Here is a 20,929-nt window from a genome sequence, read left to right on the forward strand (position 1 = left end):
GCAGGCAGGCTGACCTTGGCCACTGCCAGAGACATGACCTGAGGGCTTCTCTGGTGCCATCAGCCATGTTGACAAAACGGGGTGATGAAACCAGCCCTGCCTGTTTCAGGGTTACTGTGGCATCAAGTGCAACAAGCTAAGATGAAAGGTTTCAACAGGTGAGTCAGAGAGCATGCTTCTGAGAAAGGACATGTACACTGAGGGATGTCCAAGTCCTCTGGCCCCCCAAGGGCTCCTGCTACACCCCACCACTTATCTTCCTACTTGTTGCTCAAAGCCAAAGGCAGTGGCGTGAACTCAAACACCTGTCGGGCCAGGGAGGTTCCCCGGATAGGTGAAGTGGGCCAGAGGCAGGACAATAGGGAGTGGTGAGGACTGTGAAGGATCGAAGGGCTCATGTTTTGGGGAATGAGATCTTTCCGGAGAAGCCAGAGCTTGTTGTTTACTCCATGCTTTCTATGACCCACCAGTTTGCAACCCTGACCTAAGGCATCCAAGGTTTGCAGAGAAATCGGCAAGAATTGGGGGGCATATTAACCTCCAACTTAGGCGTTCTAAAGTAAACAGAAAACCAGAAAGAAGGCGGAGGAAACAGGACCTGTGGCAGGTTGGCGAGCAACTGTGCATCGAGCAGTGGACGTGCAGATCGGCCTGAGGTCGGGAATGCCTGCAAGTCTCCCTCCTCACCATGTGCTCCTTGCAAGCGCTGCTCAGACACTGCCCGGTCCCCGTGAAGCCTGAGTCCTCCTGGGTCCTTCCCCCACCCATGAACGCACCTGCACTGGCGGTGGGCTGGCAGGGGGCTCGGCCTTTCTGCTGAGGATTGCCCTCTGCAGGGCTTCATTCTCCACCTGGATGGCTCGGAGCACGGCTGAGGCATCTTCCTCTCGGTCCTCAGCCTCGTGCACGGGTTTTCGGGTGGCTGACAGGGGTCTCTCTTGTCGGCTTCCGGATCCTGGGGGCAGAAAACAGGGGGTGCTCCTTCAGATCACATTCTCGGAGTGCAGCTCAGAATATGTTAGACCCAAACTGTGGAACAGTCCGTAAAGCAACTGGCCTGGACTCTCCCAAAATGTCAAGGTCATGAAGGACAAAGAAACCCTGGAGAGCTCTTCCAGACTAAAGGAGATTGGACAGGCTTGGCAAGCGAACACAGCGGTGATCCCGGGACTGGATCCCGGGTGGGAAAGCATCGCTGTGAAGAACAGCATTGTAGCAAGTGGAGAAATCCATAGTCTGTGGCTTAGAGAACAGTATTGTGTTAACACTAAATATCATGAATTTCCTAACATAAGTGCACTGTGGTAATGTCAAATGAACGCCTTTGTTCTTAGGAGAGACACACTGCAGTGGTCAGGGGTAAAGGAGAGTGATGTCTGCAACTTAATCTCAAATGACTGAAAAACACACATACACATACAGAGCAAATATAAAGCAACTTGGGCAAAATGTTAACAGCTGGTGACCCTGGGTGAAGGGTAAACGGGAGTATCATCTATACTATCTTTGCAACTTTCCTTTAAGTGTGAAATTGTATCGAAATAAAAAGTTATTAGAAAATTTACCCTCTAACAAAGTACCTATAAGAATAATATAAATATCATGGAGAAGGATGGGTGTTTTGGAATATTTTTGCTTTGTTTTGTTTTTGCATGGTTAACAAGAATTACAAAGAAATTACTCCTCAATTTAAGAAAAAAGTATTGCAAAGCTGCAGTCGATTCTGGAAGTTCCAATAGGTGGGAAATTTGTTTTATAAAGTAGAAAGTGATATGCAAAAGCACTCAGTAAGACTGGTTGAATAAAATAAATTATGGTATATCCCCCCAGTGGAGTACTATGCAGCTGTAAAAAGAAAAGTATATGAAAATATCTACAGATAAAATGATATGAGGACTTGAATTTGCTTCATAATCACCTGGGGAGTGAGCAGGGGTGTAGATGAAATGAAGTTGGCCATCGAGTGGCCATTGCCAAGGCCAGGTAATGGACACAAGGGGGCCATTACAAGTTCCTCTCAATTACTTATGTTTGGATTCTTTCTATGTTAAAAAAAAATCTCCATTTAAAAATAGAACTGCTCAAAATGTTTGTACAGGGATGTTTAAAGAGGCTTTTTACTGACCTAATTTCATCCCCTCGGCAAATATTTATTGAGTGCCACCCTGCCAGGCTCTGTTCTTGGCAGTAGAGACACCACAGTGACCAGACAGATCAAGACCCCCACACTGGAGACAGAAAATAGTGAGAAATAACAAATAGTAGAGGGTGGTGGCAGAAAATGATATGGACAAACAAGAAAAGCAGAGCAGGGTAGGGGAGATGGGGAGTGTGGCTGGCAGGGTAGGCCTCACGGAGCACCAGGGAAGCACGGTCCAGGCACCAGTGCAAAGTGAGAGGCCTGGGGTGTGTCCTGGAGCAGCCAGGTGCCTGGGGCCGGGGCAGAGGGAGCAGGGGGAACAGGTTGAGAAGAGCTGAGAGGGGGTGGGTGATGCAGGGCCTTGGAGGACACTGTAAGGCCATTATTCTGAGTGAAATGGGGAGCCACTGAAGGATTCAGAGCAGGGGATGACTTGATCTGACTGAGGTGCAGAGTGGAGAACAGACTGAAGGGAGGTGAGGGTGAAAGAAGAGAGAGAGGGGGCTACTGCAGTGCCCAGGTGAGAGGCGCGGCAGCAGCGGAGGAGGATACAGACTGCGTCAGCTTCTGCACTCGCACTGAAGACAGAGCCAACAGGACTTCCTGACAGAGTAGATGCAGCTGGGAGAGAAAGACAGGAGCTAAGGATGACTCCAAGGTTTTGGCCCCAGGAAGTGGACGATGGAGTCGCTTTCAGTTGAGCTGGGGAGGGCTGTGGGGGGAGCACGTTTGGAAGCAAAGAGCAGGGGCTCAGGTTTGGACAGGTTGGGTCCAAGATGTGATTTTGGCATCAGAGTGGCGCTGTCAAGTTGGTACATATACACAAGACTGTAGTTTAGGAGAGAGGTCTGGGCTGGAGATGTGAATTCAACATAGGCAACTGGATTGCATCATTTCACAATAATATCAAAGACTGACTTTAATGTCGGCCTATAATGAACTAGCTGGGAATGTACAGGTGTGACCTCTCGGGGCTTATATATACATCTGGCCTAGTGCAAGGATTGTTGACAAACAGCATCCTTCCATCCTCACGACTTCAGTAAACCATCACTGCTGATTATTAGAGATTCCTGTTGGAACACCTGATCCTCCTGCATGTTCTGTTAGAACTGCTGCGTGTGAATGAGAGTTCAAGTAGCAACATCAAGAATGGTATTGGCAGGAGAGGGTAGGAAACACACAGCAGCTCTATGGGCTGGCTTCCAGTGCAGCTGGGCACTGGGTTGTTGGGAACTATGGGTTTCTATGGAAAAGCTAAGCTGAAATGAGGGGACACCAATTTCTACCAGGCACCCAGGAGAGGGGCTGTGACTGCAAACACCCAGGGGCCGGCACAGAGTGCCTCAGAGGTGAGTAGGACTGAACGTGGGGGGTTTGAGCCACTGCCTAGCTCCAGCCAAGGCCTGCCATACAGGGCTGTGCTACTAGTATTGCCAATTTCTTTTTTCAAGAACAGCTAGAATCTGAAATTTATGTGAAATTCCCTGAGTTTTATTTGTTCATGATGTATTCCAGATTTTCAGAAACCTGAAGGCCAACAGAACCCAAGGGCTGGTCTAATACAGGCCACGGCAAGTCCAAGCTTGACCCCAGGAGGGTCAAGGGCACCCAAAGGAACCCTCGTGTGCCCATGGATGGCTGGCCTGGATGACAAACAGCAGTCGGTCATTTTCTGACTCTGATGAGTTCTTGTCATAGCCCCAGAGCTGCATCTGGGACAGAAAAAGCAGGAGCTGCTGGCAATGTGACCCGGGAATCCTGCTCACCCGTCAAGGCTGCTTTAGCCTTCCTTCTTTGCCCTTTTTAGCAGGCACTCAGCTCGCTCTGCAGCTGGAGGGAGGAGAAGGTAAAGCAAACACCAGGCAGGGAAGGTGAGAGGTGGAAGGAGCCTGTTTAACAAGCTGTGGGGGTGGGGCCCTCATTGTTCTAGAAATGCCGTGGGCAAAGGGTGGTGAGGGCCACCCTGGGATCTTCCTCACTTGGAGCAAAAAGGGATCAGGTCCATGAAGCAGCTGAGAGGACAGAAAAAAGGAGCAAAAAGAAGCTAAGGACATGGTCTTGAGCCACACTGGAGCTGCAACTGAAAAATCCTGATGTGCAAACACACGCTCACCCCAAGGGAACTGAAGCATTAGCAACACGGGCTCTCGACCTCCCCACACGGTGGAATGGGATGCTGCTCTGGGTGAGGAGGTGCAGGGATGGGTTGAACAGGCACCCTCTCGTCCTACAGACACCACAGTCATAGGGCAGAGACAGACACGGATCAGGCGGGTAGACATGGGACATACGGGCAGGTGGTGATGAATGCCAGGAAGAAAAACAAGGCAGGGTAAAGGCTAGAGATGGTGGGAGGGGAAAGACACTATCTGAGACACGGTCAGGGAAGGTGACACCTGAGTGGAGACCTGAAGGCAGTGAGCCTTGAGAATACCCGTATGGGAGGCTGTTCCAGGCCAAGGGTACAGCAGGTGGGCGGGCTTGGCACACTGATATCAGCAAGGGAGGCTGGAATAGGGGAGCGAGAGGAAGCGTGGTGGGTAGCAAGGGTAAAGAGGTCTCAGATTCAGTTCTCGTGGGGACCAGAGGCCACGTAAAGCCTAGAGGCCTTGTGCTCCTTCAGGAGGCCAGGCCTAACTCTTTTACAATTATATGCCTGGTATCTGGCATTATGGTTTTTGTCAAATGAATGGATGGAAGGTGATTTCAACCCCAAACCTTGTCAATCTCAGTATTTGTGAGTATCACTAAAGGGTACTGTTTCCTCCATCACCTGCCATAAAGCAGAGCTGAAAAATTCAAGCCCCCTTCAGATTCTAGAGATGATTCTACAAATAAGGGACTAAGATGGTGCATGAAACTAAACAAACGCACCAGCACTGACATTGAGGGTGTAAACCCCAGTGTTGGTGGAAGGCTTGGGCAGCATAGGACAAGCCCAACCTGAAATTCATGAGCTCCTTCTCCATTTCCTGCATAGAGCATTTATTAAAGTCAGGCTAAAAAAGAGCTGTATGATGACCCCTGCCTTTTTACTGCCAATCCGTGGGCAAGAGGCCCATCTGCTCGTGCCTCAGTGCTCTGGGTTGGGGGGAACAGAGTGCCTGAGATAATTATCTGTCCTGGGCCACTGCAACCCTATGCTTGCCTCTTCTTGGAAAAAGATATCGAGGAAGGCATTTTCCTCCAGCGGGGTCCAGTTTTGTCTGCACAAACCCTTCTGCCCCAAGCATCTTTCATTGGGAGGGAATGCTCCACCAGCAACATGGTCACCAGGTGCTGCCTCTGCCCTTTGAGTCATATTATGCTAAGAAGATTTTTTTTTTTTGAGGAAGATTAGCCCTGAGCTAACATCTGCTGCCAATCCTCCTCTTTTTGCTGAAGAAGACTGGCCCTGAGCTAACATCCATGCCCGTCTTCCTCTACCTTATATGTGGGATGCCTACCACAGCATGGCGTGCCAAGTGGTGCCATGTCAGCACCCGGGATCCAAACTGGCGAACTGCGGGCCACCAAAGCAGAACGTGTGCACTTACCTGCCACGCCACTGTGCTGGCCCCAGATGTTTTCAAAAATTAAATCACCCTTGGGGCTGGCCTGGCGGCGCACTGGTTAAGTTCTCGGGCTCTGCTTCAGTGGCCTGGAGTTCGTGGGTTCGGATCCCAGGCACAGACCTCCATACCACTCCTCTGGCCATGCTGTGGCGGTGTTCCACATACAGAATAGAGGAAGATTGGCACAGATGTTAGCTCAGGGACAATCTTCCTCACCAAAAAAAATAATAATAATAAAAACAAATAAGTCACCCTTTCTTCATCTGAAGGTCAACTCCGCAGCTCCACTGCCAGAGCTTGCCCAGAAACGTCTGTCCGTGGTGCCCAGGCCCCCCGGAATCACATTCTGCTGGCTGGCCCGTGTTTACTGTGCGTTTCTTCACAGCAAACGAGGTGCCCCCCTTTTCACTCTCTCTGACGTGCTCATTGTTCACTGGGGTGGGCCGCTTTTGCACTGGCCTGAACGCCAGATTGAGGGGGGATTTATTCTCATCATTGATCTAGAGAATAGTGGATTTATTCATGCAATAAATTTGTGCCACCAGCAAAAGCCAAATTGCACACTTGAATTTATCCCAAACTGCTCTTTTCTGGTTGAAAATAATCCCTCTTCTGTTTACTTTACTTTCTCTTCACTTCATTAGAACTTGGCTTTTATCTCTCTTACAGAGAAACAAAGAGCGTATCAACTCTAGTGATTTACCACGAATGCAACACGTGTCACAGAGAAGACATGAGGACGTGCGGCTGCTGGTCAGCTCACCAGCCAGGTGACTTGCTCTCACCCACCAGCTGTGACTTGAAAAGCTCAAATTGAGAGTCTCAGCAAAGTTACCCCTTACCACATGCAAGGGGCCTTTGAGGTTTCCTGGGAATCCACTGAAATGGCAAATATGAAACCTGAGAATGACAAGGATAGAGATCATAAACAGCAGCCCATAGGCCAAAACCAGCTTGCAGATTGTACTGTATGCCTTTGAATTTTTTTTAAATTGGAAATAGAACCAAGCTTAAAAAAGAGGAAATCCACCTGAAAATTGGGATTCCTGGCGTCTCTTGAAAAATCATACGATCTGGCGACCCTTGACCAGCATTCCCATGAGGCAATCACAGGCTGGAGCTGGGTAGCAGCACCCGCTTTAGACAGGGCACAAGCCCTCTAGTTTCCACAGTGCACCCCCGCCCCGGCTGTCACCCAGCCCAGAAACTCCACGATGCTGTGTGGCCAAAGGTCCAGGGAAACAGCTGACTTAGCCCTGTTTTGTCTTGAGACACCCATGCACGCCTCTAACAGCCAGCTGGGACAACGGTCTATAGCTGAGTCCTCCAGCACCTCCACGCACCTCAAGATGGCTCAGCCTCACAGCCACAGGCTTCCCACGGTGTAAGAGACCACAACAAAGGGCCACAAATTCCCCTGCCATCCTTCCCCCACAAGCTGTGCCACAAGCATCGCCTCCCATCAAGAGGAGTTATCCATTTCTCCAGCTGGGCTTGGCCTGGTGACTTTCTTTGACTGGCAGGTCGTTGGCAATTACGACCAAGCAGAGTCTTAAAGAAGCACTTACACATCAGGGCGTGTCTTCTCTTGCTGCCCCGAGACCACCACATGCTGGATAACAAGACCACATGGAACAGAGACATGTTGTCCCAGCTGAGGTCCTAGGGCCAACTGGCCTGCCAGACACGTAAGTGAAGCGGTCTGAGACCATCCAGCCCACTAGATCACTTCAGATTGGCCCAGCCTACCCACAGACTCCTGAGCAATAATAAGAGGGATGTTGTTTTAAGCCACTACATTTTTGGGCAGATTGTTAGGCAGCCATAAATAGTGGATACACATGGCTTGTCAAGGCCTGTGTTCTTCTCATCTCTAAAGCTTCTCTTTGGGTCTCTGGATGGGCAGCTGCAGGTGTCTCTAATTCTTAACACTCATCTTTCTGCTGCTGTCTCTTCTTCAGCCCAGGAAGGCACACGATTTTCAAGGAAGGCAATCAGGGCTCCCCCTGCCACCCTGACTACATGACTTCTACTCTTTCCTCTTGGGTATTACAGTCCTTTGCTCCATACCCTGCCTCTGAGGAATTTATAACAAAACGTCCCGTGTGGTTAATTTTTATATGAGATGAATGGATGTTGCTTTTATCTTCCCAGCAACAGTGACCTTGCACAGCACCTATGTCATTTAGGGAATCACCCTTTCCCCCTTCTTCTCAGTCTACATGGCTGGGATGGATCTGACCCCACTCCTGGGCCAGCTTGGGCCAATGAGAGAACTGCTCTCCCTAAGCACAGAGACTGGAGACGGGTTCAGGGGAGAGCTGGACTCTGCTGGAACTATTAGGAAAGAAGCAGTCTCTTTCCCCTGGGGTTGCTAAGCCAGTAAAAAGGAGCCTGGAGCCATGGGGGCCATCTCTGGGCTATGTCTGAGCTATAGATGTGGTTCTCAAAGTGTGGTGCCTGGACCAGTAACATCAGTGTCACCTGGGAACTTGTTAGGAATTAAAATACTTAGGCTCCACTCCAGATGCAGTGAATTAGAAACTGGGGCTGGGGCCCAAATAATCTATGTTTTAATTTGCTTTGCAAATAATTCTGATGTACTTCAAGTTTGAGACCCACCAGATTAGAGGAAAGTAGAGCTAACCGATGAAGAAACAGCTTCCTGGTGATATCATCTGAGCACCTGGATCCAAACATGCCTGAGGCCAAATCTATAGTCCTGGACTTTCTAGGCCTGTGAGCAATACATTTTCCTTTGTTGCTTCAGTCAGTTTGGATTTCTGTTACCTGCTATTGATAATGAACGCTGGCTAACATGTTATGAGACTCTGGACTTTGGCAGAATGGTCTTTTTGCTGTAGGTTTTTCTGACAGAAAGGCTAACTGCAGGGCTGTCAGGGTCCTCTAATTCACTCATGCTGAGGAGTGTTACTTTATTTTTATGGTTGGCAGCTTGTCTGGGAAAAATGGTTCAGATATATCACTGCCTTAGACCACTCTGACAACTCGGACAGTAAACTTTCTGCAATAAAGACCAATGTTCTTTCACCCTCAAGAAGACAACAGGTCTCTGGAAGTATCTTGGAAGGCTTATGGATAGAGACTGAAGCATTAGAGTGCATGAGGCTCCTTCATTAGAACCAGGGGCAGTTACAGTGATAGAAAGGAATTAAGCTCTCACGGAGTTGCATCACATGCACATTTAGTTGACTCAAATTCAATTTTATGGACTTGGCCAAAGAAAAAGGGACAAGGGGAGAAAAACCTCTTTAAAGAGTGCAGGCCATAGATTACACTTCTGGTAATGACAGACTAGCTAACCAAGACCAACCCTTCCATGGAGTACAACTAGACAAAGTGACCGAATATTATAAAAGTCTGCTTGAAGGCATGGAGAGAGAACAGGGCTGTGAAGAAATACAGGGCCAAGAGCAGGCAGGAGAAGGAAACCCAGAGAGGCAAACTGGCACCTGGGAAGTGTTTCCCCTCAAGGTGCTGCCGACTGTGGTAAGAGCCACTGCAAGGCTGGGAAGCTGAGCAGAGGTGGCGACAGACTCAGGGCTACAGCCTGAGAGTCAGAGGGACCTGGAAATAGCCAGGAGTGAAGGGCACAGAAAGGTTAACAATGTGGGCAAATCCAAATTACTACTGGCTGTTTAATAATAATAATGAGGAGGAGGATGTCTAGTGAGGTATAAAATCTAGAGAGAATTAAAATGCACGACAATAACAGCATTTAAGTTGGGAGGGGAGTAAACAGAGCTATGGAGTTGTAAGGTCCTCATTGAATAAGAAGTGGTAAACTTGCTAATTTAAAGTAGACTCTAATAAGTCAAGAACGCATGTTGCAATCTCTGGTAATGACTAAGAGAATAATAAAAGAACATATAACTAACAAGCTAATAGAGGGGATTAAAGAGGAATAATATAAAGTAATCAGTTCAAAAGAGAGCAAGAAAGGAGAGAAAGAGGACATAAAACAGGCGGAACAAATAAAAAGCAAACAATAAGATAGTAGATTTAAACTCAAATAGATCAGCAACTACATTAAATGTAAATGGACTAAATGTGCCCATTAAAACACATAGATTGTTAGAGGATAAAAATAAAAACCAATTACATGCTGCTTACAAGAGACAAACCTCAACATAAGGATGCAGAAAGTTTGAAAGCAGGATAAAAAAAGATACCCTATGTAAACACTAACCAAAAGAGAGCTGGTAGACTTTGAGGCAGAAAGTATTCCTAGAACAAAAGAGAGACAACACATGGTGGTAAAAGGTTCAATTCACTAGGAAGATATAAGAAGGCTGAGTTTTGTATGTCCTCCAAAAGATAGCCCTCCGGAAGAAGGTGAGCTGGTTGGTGATTCTGCTGTCCTCGCAGGAAGTCTCAGGCTCCTTGTGCCTCTGGAGGTGGGAACCTCTCACTACCCTCAGCATAATGACAGTGCTTAAAACCCCACATTTTCCCTACAACCCAGACCCTAAACAAAGCCAACTGCTTCATCTGGGGCTGAGCCATGAAGCTCTGAGTGTCCTATTCTGGAGGAGAGACAATTCTCTTGGGTTTCCTGAGGGATACCATGTCCGTATGGGCTTGTCTAGACAGAGCCATGTGTGCTGCACTTAATCCTCAGCATGAGGGATTTCCAGGGGTAGCACTGGCCACCTGCACTTTTTGTGACCTTTAAAATGTAATCCCAGTGTAACATATGGCTCCACTGTAATCCCATTTCAGTGTGAGGGTGGTGACAATGCCGTGGTTTCTAATTTTCCTTTCTCCCAGTTTGGCTTACAAAGCAGCCAGGTACATTTAACAGAGAAAGGCTGAGCTCCAAACCTGTTCAAAATAAAGATTCCACTACCTCAAACAGTGGCCTCTTTAAGGGAACCGATGGGACAAATTGCTCTATGAACCGACATTTAGTAATCTGATTTTCATCAGATGGATCCAGTGACCCACATTTTCACACCAATGCGTGCTTCTCTGCCATGCTGGCTGGGAGCTCAGAGTCACAGCTGTGACCCCCTCAGGCCTTCCTTTGTCTGCCCCCTGGTGTCATCTTATCTTTCCCACTCTCGTTTTTTCTTTACCCTCACTTCCTCACGTTTGTTAGTCTTGCACTACGTAATTTGTTAGAATGTGTCACTTGTCAGAGGAAGACAGATAATTAATTAATTAATTAAGCTCTACTTCTCACAATGCTGTACACGAAGGTGTGTGATATTATGGGTTGAATTGTGTCCCCTAAAAGATGCTGAAGTCCTAACCCCTAGCACTGGTGAATGTGCCCTTATTTGGAAATAGGGTCTTTGCAGATCGAGTTAAGATGAGGTCATTGGGGTGGGCCTCAATCCACTATGACTGGTGTCCTTATGAAAAGGGAAACTTGGCCGCAGAGACAGACGCGCACACAGGAGCACACCCTGTGAAGGACGGAGTTACGCTGCCACAAGCCAGGGAACTACCAGAAGGTAGGAGAAAGGCCTGGAACAGATTCTTCCCCAGTGCCTTCAGAAGAACGTGGCCCTGCTGACACCTTCATCTGGGGCTTTTAGCCTCCAGAACTCTGAGACAATACATTTTTGTTATTTAAGTCAATCAGATTGTGGCCCTTTGTTAGAGCAGCCCCGGAACACAAATACAGTATTCAACATGATTTTAGTTGATACCTGGTTTAACTTTAAAAATATTAACAGTTATATATTTATATTAATGAGCATTAGAAAAAACATAACAAGTGATTCAAACTTGTGATCTTTAGGTATATTAGAGCTCAGGCCTAGGCTGACGTGGGTGGGTAGTAAGCAAATAACATTTTAGTCGGCAGATGAGGGGCCGTGCGTGGAATCATTAAGAGCAGAGACTCTGCAGCCAGGTTTGTTTTTTTTTTCTCCTAAGGATTGGCACCTGAGCTAACAACTGTTGCCAATCTTTTTTTTTCTTTCTGCCTTTCTTCCCCAAATCCCCCCAGTATATAGTTGTATACATTTTAGTTGTGGGTCCCTCTAGTTGTAGTACGTGGGACACTGCCTCAACGTGGCCTGATGAGCGGCGCCATGTCCGCGCCCAGGATCCAAACCAGCGAAACCCTGGGCAGCTGCAGCAGAGTGCGGGAACTTAACCACTCGGCCATAGGGTCAGCCCTGCAGCCAGGTTTTCAAACACTGGCTTTATCACTTACTGGCTGTGTGACCTTAGACAGATTCTTTAACCTCTCTGCGCCTTGGTTTCCTCTGTACAATGGTGCTGATAACAGCAGTACCTGCTGCATGGGGTGGTTTGGATGATCAAATGCAAGGTTACATGTGTGACACAAAACACAGCCTGGCAGCTGGTTCAGTGCTTCTAAGTGCTGACTCCTCACATTATTAATCGGATATGGAAAACCTGGTGATTGGGGCTTGCACACGAAGGAGGGAAGTCCCAGTGAGTCCAATATGATGGCTGGGAAGGGTGCTTGACACCCGCTGCGCTGCTCCCCCTCTACCAGGGGCTCTGGAAGTTTCCTGCACAGTGCACACTACCCTGGGTTTCATTTCTTTTAACAATTTGTTTTGGAGGAACTTCCTGAGAAGCCCTTTTTAATTTTCACACAGAGTGAACACCAGCAGTGCAGACTGCAGGCTCATAACCCCGAGCAGCGGTCAGTGGAGCCAGCCCAGGTGCAGGTGAGATGACGGCACATGGGATCGCCCCCACACTCTCCACGTGGTCCACACTCTCCACAGGAGCTCTGAGAGCTGAGCCAAGCCTTCATCCTGTCCTGGGCCCCTTCTCCTCTCTCTCCTTCCAAGCTTCCCAGCTCGTCACCTGACCAAAACTAATAGAGGCAAAATTCACCAGACTTTTCTAATACCTTACGTGTTCTCTCACCCCACAGATCATTTCTCCATTATCTGTTTACAAATGTGACACCTCTCTAACCTCATCAGCTGCTGTGACCTTGACATGCCCTTGTCAACGTGTCACTTAGACTATGAGTCCTTTCCCACCTCTACCTTCCTTGGGCCCCACACACGCCTCTTTCTAGGCTCTGGCTTTTGCCAAGATGGCCCCAGGGATCAGCTTAGTCTTAACTTTGCCCGTTGGATTCTGGCTCTCATGGTGCTGGGATGTGGACAAGTGCCCGCCTGCAGGCTCTGTCTGCCTGCAGTTCCCAGCCGCTCCCAGCTGAGGCAGGACACAGATCAGAGGCCCCAGCCCTCCGGCAGGGGCTTAGCGCTGCCCAGCTTGTCTAGACAAGATCCCAGCTCCAGGGACCTGAGTTGCTTGAGTCTCCTTTGCTAGTGGCACAGACTCAGAACCCACCCCACCCAAGTGAAAAGCCAGAGGCCCCCCATCACTGCCAAGCCCTCGACTTTCCTGCCCCATCATGGCAGGCTCCCCATGGCCCAGGTTCTCGCCCCAGGCTGTTTAGGATAAAAAGTCACAACTAGTTTTATGCCTACAACTGACCTCAGCAAGCCCATCTACTGTCTAGAATCCAACCACTGGTCACACTCAGAGACTAAGCCACCACACTCTCCATCCTGCAATGGCCTCTTCCCCGGCTCTCAACAGGCCACACTCCACATGGCGGCCAGAGGAATCTTGTTAAAATGTAAACCAGGTCATGACAGCCCCTGCTGCAGAGCCGCAGAGGTCTCCCTGGCACTGAGTCCCTCTCCTGGTCTTGCTATCTTGCTGTGTGCTCTGCCCCTGCCACCTCTCTGACCTCATCTCAGCTGGCGCCCCTCACTCTCTATGCTCCAGCCTCCAGCCTCCAGCCTTCTTTCCGATTCTGGAGCCAACTGAGCTGTTCTTTCCTACCTCAGGCTTTCTGCTCTGCAGAGGGCTAGTCCTCGACATCATCCGGGTCTCAGCTCAGTCTCCCCTCCTCAGGGGGCCTCCTCTAACCACGCTGCCCAGCCGTCACCCAGCTGCTGTCTTGGTAGTTGCTGTCACCACCCCGTCTTCATGTTTGTCATCTACCCCTGCCCACTAAAATATAAACACCATGAGAGCAGGACAGTGTGTTGCTCATTGGATCACCAGGGCCTGGACCAGAGCTGGCATGCAGTGGGTGCTCGATACTCAGGTTTCTGGAGAGGTCAAAGATGACGATGACTTGTCGCCTTGCCAGGAACCCCAGGCACGACTGGACTGGACTGGACTGGACTGGAGCGCGCCCTGACCCGCAGCCCCAGGCCCAGGCCCTGTGGCCCAGCCTCGCATGCTAGCCTTCCCACGGACCAGCGCACACCCCCAGGATGCACTGCCGGCCCCTCGAGAGCCATCTCCATTCCCCCACCCAGGACTCCGTGTCTGGACTGAAAGCCTGTGGCTGTTACATTGCCTGAGTCACAATGAAGCTGGCCAGGACCTATACCCAGGTGCCTCCAGAGCAACCTCTGAGGCCAGCCTGCCCCAGGGGGAGCAGCCTGGCAGGGCAATTCAGAGCATGGGCCTTGGAGCCTGGGTGTGAATCCCGGCTCTCCTGTCCTATGTGTTAGTCTAGGCAAGTAACCTTCAGGCTCTCAGCCTCGGTTTCCTCATCTGTGAAATGGGAGAAGGACATAATAGTATCCACAAGGCAGTTCTTGGAGTTTGCTGCCTGGTACCCCTCTCTCTGCCTCTGGTGACAGCACAGGGTCTCCTTCCCAGAACTACCCCTAACCTACACCGGGCAACGAGGAGCAGCTCTGAGGCTTTGCTGGGCAGTTGTGGGAACAGCATCAGTTGATCCTGACTGAGCGCTTGCTCCAAGCCTGGTGCTGCTCTATGCAGCCTATCTATCCAACCCTTTAATCCTCACAGCAACCATGGAGGAGGGTATTATTCTTCTCCCTGTTTGGCAGATGGGAGAATGAGGCCCAGAGAGGTTAAGTAACCTGCCCGAGGTCACAGAGCTACTAGGTGGAAGGGCAGGATTTGCACCAGGTGGTCAGGCTGCAGACTCTGCCATGCTGTTTTCTGCCAGGGTTGCTGGGCTGGTGGGCCGTAAGCCCAGAGCTGCTGGTGGCCACCTCACCACCCCTAAGAGCCTGTCTGAGAATGAAGGGCACAAAGAAGAATGCTGAGCCGAGAGGGGGAGAGAGGCAGACTGCTGATGCATTTTAATCCCCCAGATCCAGCTGTGCCCAAAGATCACAGCACTTTGGACTTTTCAGTTACATGGGTTAGTGTAGACTCTTTCCCTTAAAGCCACTCTTTTTATCACTGGCCACCTAAAATGCCTGTCCAGTGTTAGTACACTTTTTCCCCCAGTCAGGTTTTGGGTTGTGGTGAAGGGTAAACAGCGATGGCCTGGGTGCTGCCCTGCCCACAGTCCTCAGACGGACTCCACCGCAGCCCTGCCTCAGGCAGAGCCTAGGAGCCAGAGGGCTGGAGGGCACTCGCCCCGAGCAGCTTGCAGGCCAGGGCTGAAGGGAGGACTGCGTGAGAGCCCAGCTCTCTCGCCCGCCCCCCTGGGGAGCAGTTGAATGTGGAGGCCTGTGCTCAGCACGGCCCCCCAGAACCCCCCAGCCAGCCGGAGCTCCACTTGCACAGCCAACTTGCTTGGTGATGAAGCCAGTTTTGGCTCCTTCCCTTTCCTGTCCCCTACCCGGGACACCTTCCAATGAAATTACTTGTTCTTAAATCCTTATCTCAGAGTTGGCTCCCCAGGGGAATCCAAATGAAGACAATATTTACATAGCATGTAATATTTACATACATATTCAACCCTCTGGGCTCGGAGTGCGCTGGTCCAGATCTCCAGACATGACTGTGGGGAGGGGCTGGTTGTCACCACCAGGTCCCTTGGCCTGGCCCTGCAGGAAACAGGCCCTCCAGCTCCCCAGCAAACACGGATGGAATGCCACGGCCACAGAATCAGGGCGCCTGGCTCAGGCGAACTGCTTGTCTAACAAGGCTGGCTGGGGCTGGATTTTGCCTAGGGCACCCCAGGGTCCCAAATTCTTGGGATACCGGGATGCCTTGAGCTCTGTGAGATCCTCTGGGTCACAGAAATTGGAAGCAAGTGACCCCGCAGAGTCTCTCCAGCCACTGGACTGGACCCAGGGCATCAGGCGGAGATGATTCGTCTCCAGACCCAGTGTGTGCAGTGTGCGGGCTGAGGACACAGCAGCAGTCACTGCAGCAGGGTGAGGCCCGCAGCTGCCGCGCTGCGTGAGCACCTGCTCTGCACCTCAGCTCCTCCTCGGAAATGGGACAAGCGTAGAACCCACCTCAAAGGCCAGTTATAAGATTATAACTTACATATATAAATTACATACAGAATTAATATGTATGTAAATTATAATAAGTAAAAGCTTACAGTGGTGGCTGGCTCATAGTAAGAACTCAATCAACATAACCTCTCATTTCATTAGAAGAGCAGCAGCCTGACTGTCACCATAAACCCTTTAGTACGTTTAGCATTTAGTACCATTGGCATGTATTATTACCCATACAAAGTAAGCAAATTTAAAAGTAAAAACAAAAATAAAATAAATTTTCAATTATAACCACATCTTGGTTGTAGAACCAGAAAGCAGCTATGATGGTTAATTTTATGTGTCCACTTGACTGGGCCACAGGGAGCCTAGATATTTGGTCAAACATTATTCTGATGTTTCTCAGAGGGTGTTTTTGGATGAGATTCATATTTTAATGGGTAGAGTAAAGCAGATTGCTCCCATAATGTGGGTGGGCCTCACCCAATCAGTTGAAGGCCTGAATAGACCTTCAAAACCAAAAACAAACAAAAAGACTGACCCCCCCCTTGTGTAAGGGAATTCTCCAGCAGACTGCCTTTGGACTTCACCTGCAGCACTGGCCCTTCCTGCCTGATGGCCTTCAAACTGGAACACTGGCTTTTCCTAGGTCTCTGGCCTGTCAATTCATCCTGCAGATTGGCCTTGCCAGCCTCCATAACTGCATGTGCCAATTCCTTATCATAAATTTCTTCCTCTCTTTCTCTCTATATACATACATCCTATTAGTTCTGTTTCTCCAGAGACCATGACTAATAACACATTTGCTAAGAAAAGGTCAGCTCAGGCCTCGGGGAGGAGGATAGTGAAACAAGGGCTCCTCCCTCAGGGGACCCCACTGAGAGTGCCCCCGGCCCCGTCCCAGCCCTGCTCAGGCCCCAGAACTCTTACTTGAGCACGCCCTCTCCTGGCCTGGGTACACGCTGGGGGGCTGGGGATTCACGACTGGCTCAGGTTTGCTGGGAACGAAGACCTCAGCATTGTCCTTCCGCTTAGCAGACAAATTCCTTTCCTTTTTATTACCTGTAGGAAAACAAGTGTTTATATGTCACACACTGAGTGCAAGCAGAGTTGGGACATTCTGCTCAGGCACCTGTTTATTTGTTTGTTCACTTATTTATCCAACAAATGTTTATTGAACCTCTCCTCTGTGCCAGGCACCATGCTAGTTTGGGATGAGAGATGTGAACAACGCAGACAACAAAACAAGTTTGCTGACAGCCATTGTGTGCCAAATACCATATTTTGGCAAATAAATGAAATAGTCTAGGACACATCTAGGTTTTCAAATTTAAACATTCCTGACTAAAGACAAGTCTTACAATTGATGGGGTGCTGGGTTTAATTGATAACATGGTACATAAAATAATGGTGCAACAACCAGGGACATCTTGGAGTGGGAAGAATATGGTAAAACACATTTGCTGCCTTCAAGGTACTTTTTCCTAGCCGAGGAAAAGGCTGGTTGCATGGATAAGAGAGCAGGGCTGGGGCAGAGGAAAGGTCCTGGTACCAGATCATGGAGGAGCACTCAGGCTGCAGGGTGTGCAGCAGACAGTGAAGAGGGCCCTTACGGATGACTAGGATGTTACCAGGGGCACCAACACAGGGAACAGCAGGTGCGAAGGCTTGACAGCTGGAAGGCTGTGGCAGGCGAGTGGCTGGGGCCCGGGCTGGTGAGTGGAGGGAGACAGCGAAGGCCTGTAGGCTTTAGAGTCCACGTTTCCCAAAGTGGGGCACGTGGACCACTGGTGGAGCAGGAGATGACTCCAGATGCTTTCTAAGCAATTACGTATCTTTAACGTGTACGGGAAAATATGTAACCAGCATCTCAAACTCTTGATTTCATGAATATTATTGCTTGGAACAATCCTAGAAAGAAAGAGAAAGGAAAGGAGGGAGTGGGGAGAGAGAGAGAGAGAAAAAAAAGGAAAGGAGGAAAGAAAGAAAGGTGTAGTTTACATAACAGCTACAAAATAGCATGAGTAGTTGTGGAGATGGCAAAAAATTGCGAAGGTTTGCAAATGGCTGAAGTTTAGGGAAATGGCTCCAGGGCCTCAGAGATAGCAAAGGTTTCAGGGCACGAGAAGGACATGTTCAGGACCACCAGGCAGAAAAGCAGCCTGTGGGCAGCGAGGCAGGTGCCTACTAATGGAACAAAGAGAACAAGCAGGGAGAACAGTCAGGTCCCTGTATGGGACCTCCCGGCCCAGGAACGCAGAAAACCTGGAAGTGCCTGCTGAAGCACAGTGTGACCTGAGTCCAGGCAGAGGAAATCCTGGGCCCGTGGTGGCCCAGGGAGAGGGTGCCCCAGAATCAAGGGTCCCATGGGATTCCTGGGAGCGCAGGTAGATGTTGAGGACTTGCGTGGGGTCTGTACCACTTCTAACCTCCACCATCCCCTCTTGACTTTGTAAAGGACACACGTTTCTCTGTACTTTCTGACAAAGCTGCTCCCTGGATGGCCTGACGTCCGGGGCCCAAGAGCAGGACCCACTGTGTCCAACGGGACAGGACAAGAACAGAGAGGGGCAAACTGGCTTGCCAAGGGCTGAAAACACATGGATGCTGGTAAGAGTGACCACCAGCACTCATTTGGTTTGGCCTCCCAAGTGCCAGGCACACCTGTCTCATTTACTTCCCCAGCCATCCTAGGGGCAGATGGTGGGCAGAATGAGGCCCCCCCACAGATGGCCATACCCTAGTCCCTGGAACCTGTGAATATGTTAGGTTACAAGGCAAAGGGGAACTAACTGTGCTCGTCAGCCGACCTTAAAATAGGGGGAGTATTTTGGATTATTCCTGTGGACCCAATGTAATTACCAGGGTCCCTAAAAGTGGAAGAGGGACAGAGTTTCAGTTTGGGATGACGAAAAACTTTTGGGACAGAGAGTGGGGATGGTTACACAGTAATGTGAGTGAAGTTAAAAATAACACAAATTGGGCTCTTAAAAATGGTGAAAACGCTAAATTCTATGTAACGTATATTTTACTACAATAAAACACACACACACGGGAAGAGAGTGGCAGAAGAGGAGGGTCACAGGGAGAAGCGACTATGGAAGGAAGGCACAGAGATGCAACGCTGCCGGCTTTGAAGATGGAAGAAGGGCCATGAGCCAAGGGATGTGGCAGCCTCTGGAAGCAGGAAAAGGCACAGAAACAGATTTTCCTCTAGAGCTTCCAGAAGGAACGCAGCCCTGTGGACAGCGTGGTTTTAGCCAGTGAGACTCACGTCAGACTTCTGACCTACGGAGTTATAAGATGGTAAAAGCGTGCTGTTGTTTGTGGTCACTCGTTACAGCAGCAATAGGAAACGCATACATACTACTACAGAGCAGGGCTCTGAGCTTCAGGTCGTTTGCCCTAGACCACAGAGCTGGGAAGTGATGGACTTGGATTTGACCAGGGCTGCCTGGCTCAGAGCCCTGCCCTTAACCACTTGATTCCCCGTCTGCTCGCCCCCTCTTCTCCAGGAGATGGCCCTCCAGAAACTGTGGCCAGAAGGTCTGCCTGAGCCATCAAAAGTCTACGCAAGGATATTTTCTAGGGCACCAAAGGAATCAGACTCTTGGTGCAACCCTAGAACCCTGGGGTCTTCATGGAAAGTGGGCTGGGATCACCACCAGCCTCATCTGGTACCATGCTCCCGCTTGGTCACTCGGCTGCAGTCACACTGGACCTCTCTCTGTCCTTGGGTGCATCAAGCTCCTTCCCTCTTCAAGCCCTTTGTGCTTGCTGTTCCCTGCACCGGGAATGCTGTTCTCACAGCTGCTTCCACCTCCTCATTCCTGTTCAGCTTAAACATCACCTCCTCTGAGAAGGCTTCCCTGACCATTCCAGCTGCAGTGGGCCTGACCCGCAAACCCAACCAGTGTCCTCTTTCATAATCTTCACAAGTTTTTTTTTGCTTGAGGAAGATTGTCCCTGAGCTAACATCTGTGCCAATCTTCCTCTATTTTGTATGTGGGTTGCTGAGTGGTGTAGGTCCAAGCCTGGGAACTGAACACGGGCTGCTGAAGCGTAGCGTGCCAAACATAACCACTAGGCCATGGGGCTGGCCCCATCTTCACAATTTTTAAAACCATGAGGGGTATCATTCTCTCCTCCTCCCTGAATTCCTAATCTAACCCATGACCTGGACTTCCCCTTTTCCAGTTATTGGGAAAATAACTTCTGCCTTTCTCTATGCCTCTTACTCATGGGAGGACAAACAGGATAGGAGAGGGTGGAAGCAGGAAGCCATCAGGGCTCAACCCAGCCTCTCCTCCTCCCTACTCCAGCGGGCTTGCCCTCAGGGCACACAGTTCCTTCCACCATGCTGAGGCCAACATCTGGGGTAGGGGGTCTGCCTACTTCAGAAGGACAGTACTGAATAGTCTCCAATCCAGCTCTTATCAGTTGGAAAGGTGATAATTTGCTCTCCTATCAGAATCCCATAACCATCTCTTGTTTGTTTTACAACTTAGGGAAAACAGAGGAGGGTGGGGATACTTATTGGCATCTCAAAGCCCAACTATTGCTTTTTAACTTTATCTGGTTTATTTATTTAGCCTGGGGATTAAGAGCTCAGGCTCTGGGCTCAGACTGCTAGATATTCGATCCCACTCTGTTCCTTCCTAGCTGTGTGACCTTGGGCAAGTTATCTGACCTCTCTGTGCTTCAGTTTCCCCATCTGTAAAACAAGTACAATGACAGGACTCCCTGGAGGTTGTGGTGAGGATTAAATGAGGGACCATATGGAAAGCCCTTGGAATAGTGCTTAGCACTTGTTAATAAAAACTCAACAGGGGCTGGCTTGGTGACGTAGTGGTTAAGTTCACATGCTTCACTTTGGTGGCCTGGGGTATGCAGGTTCAGATCCCAGGCACAGACCTAGCACCACTTGTTAAGCCGTGCTGTGGTGGTGTCCCACATGAAATAGAGGAAGACTGGCAGAGATGTTAGCTCAGGGCCACACACACACAAAAACTTAATAAATGTTGGCC

General features: G+C 49.6%; 1 protein-coding gene across 24 annotated transcripts in view; it reads right to left on the reverse strand.

Moving 5' to 3' along the window:
* Nucleotides 1-20,929, reverse strand: part of KATNIP (katanin interacting protein) — a 202,606-nt gene that overhangs the window by 78,059 nt on the left and 103,618 nt on the right. For all 24 annotated transcript variants that reach the window (XR_011524430.1, XR_011524429.1, XM_070566501.1 and 21 more), the window contains 2 exons: nucleotides 16,833-16,964; nucleotides 777-955 (listed from right to left, as the gene is read on the reverse strand). Coding sequence is in view for 22 of the 24 variants with exons in the window: in XM_070566501.1 (XP_070422602.1) it covers nucleotides 777-955; nucleotides 16,833-16,964 (311 nt within the window). In the remaining 2 variants the exon portion in view is untranslated. The remainder of the gene's footprint in view (nucleotides 1-776; nucleotides 956-16,832; nucleotides 16,965-20,929) is intronic.

Source organism: Equus przewalskii, chromosome 12, assembly GCF_037783145.1.
Source record: "Equus przewalskii isolate Varuska chromosome 12, EquPr2, whole genome shotgun sequence".
Taxonomy (NCBI): domain Eukaryota; kingdom Metazoa; phylum Chordata; class Mammalia; order Perissodactyla; family Equidae; genus Equus; species Equus przewalskii.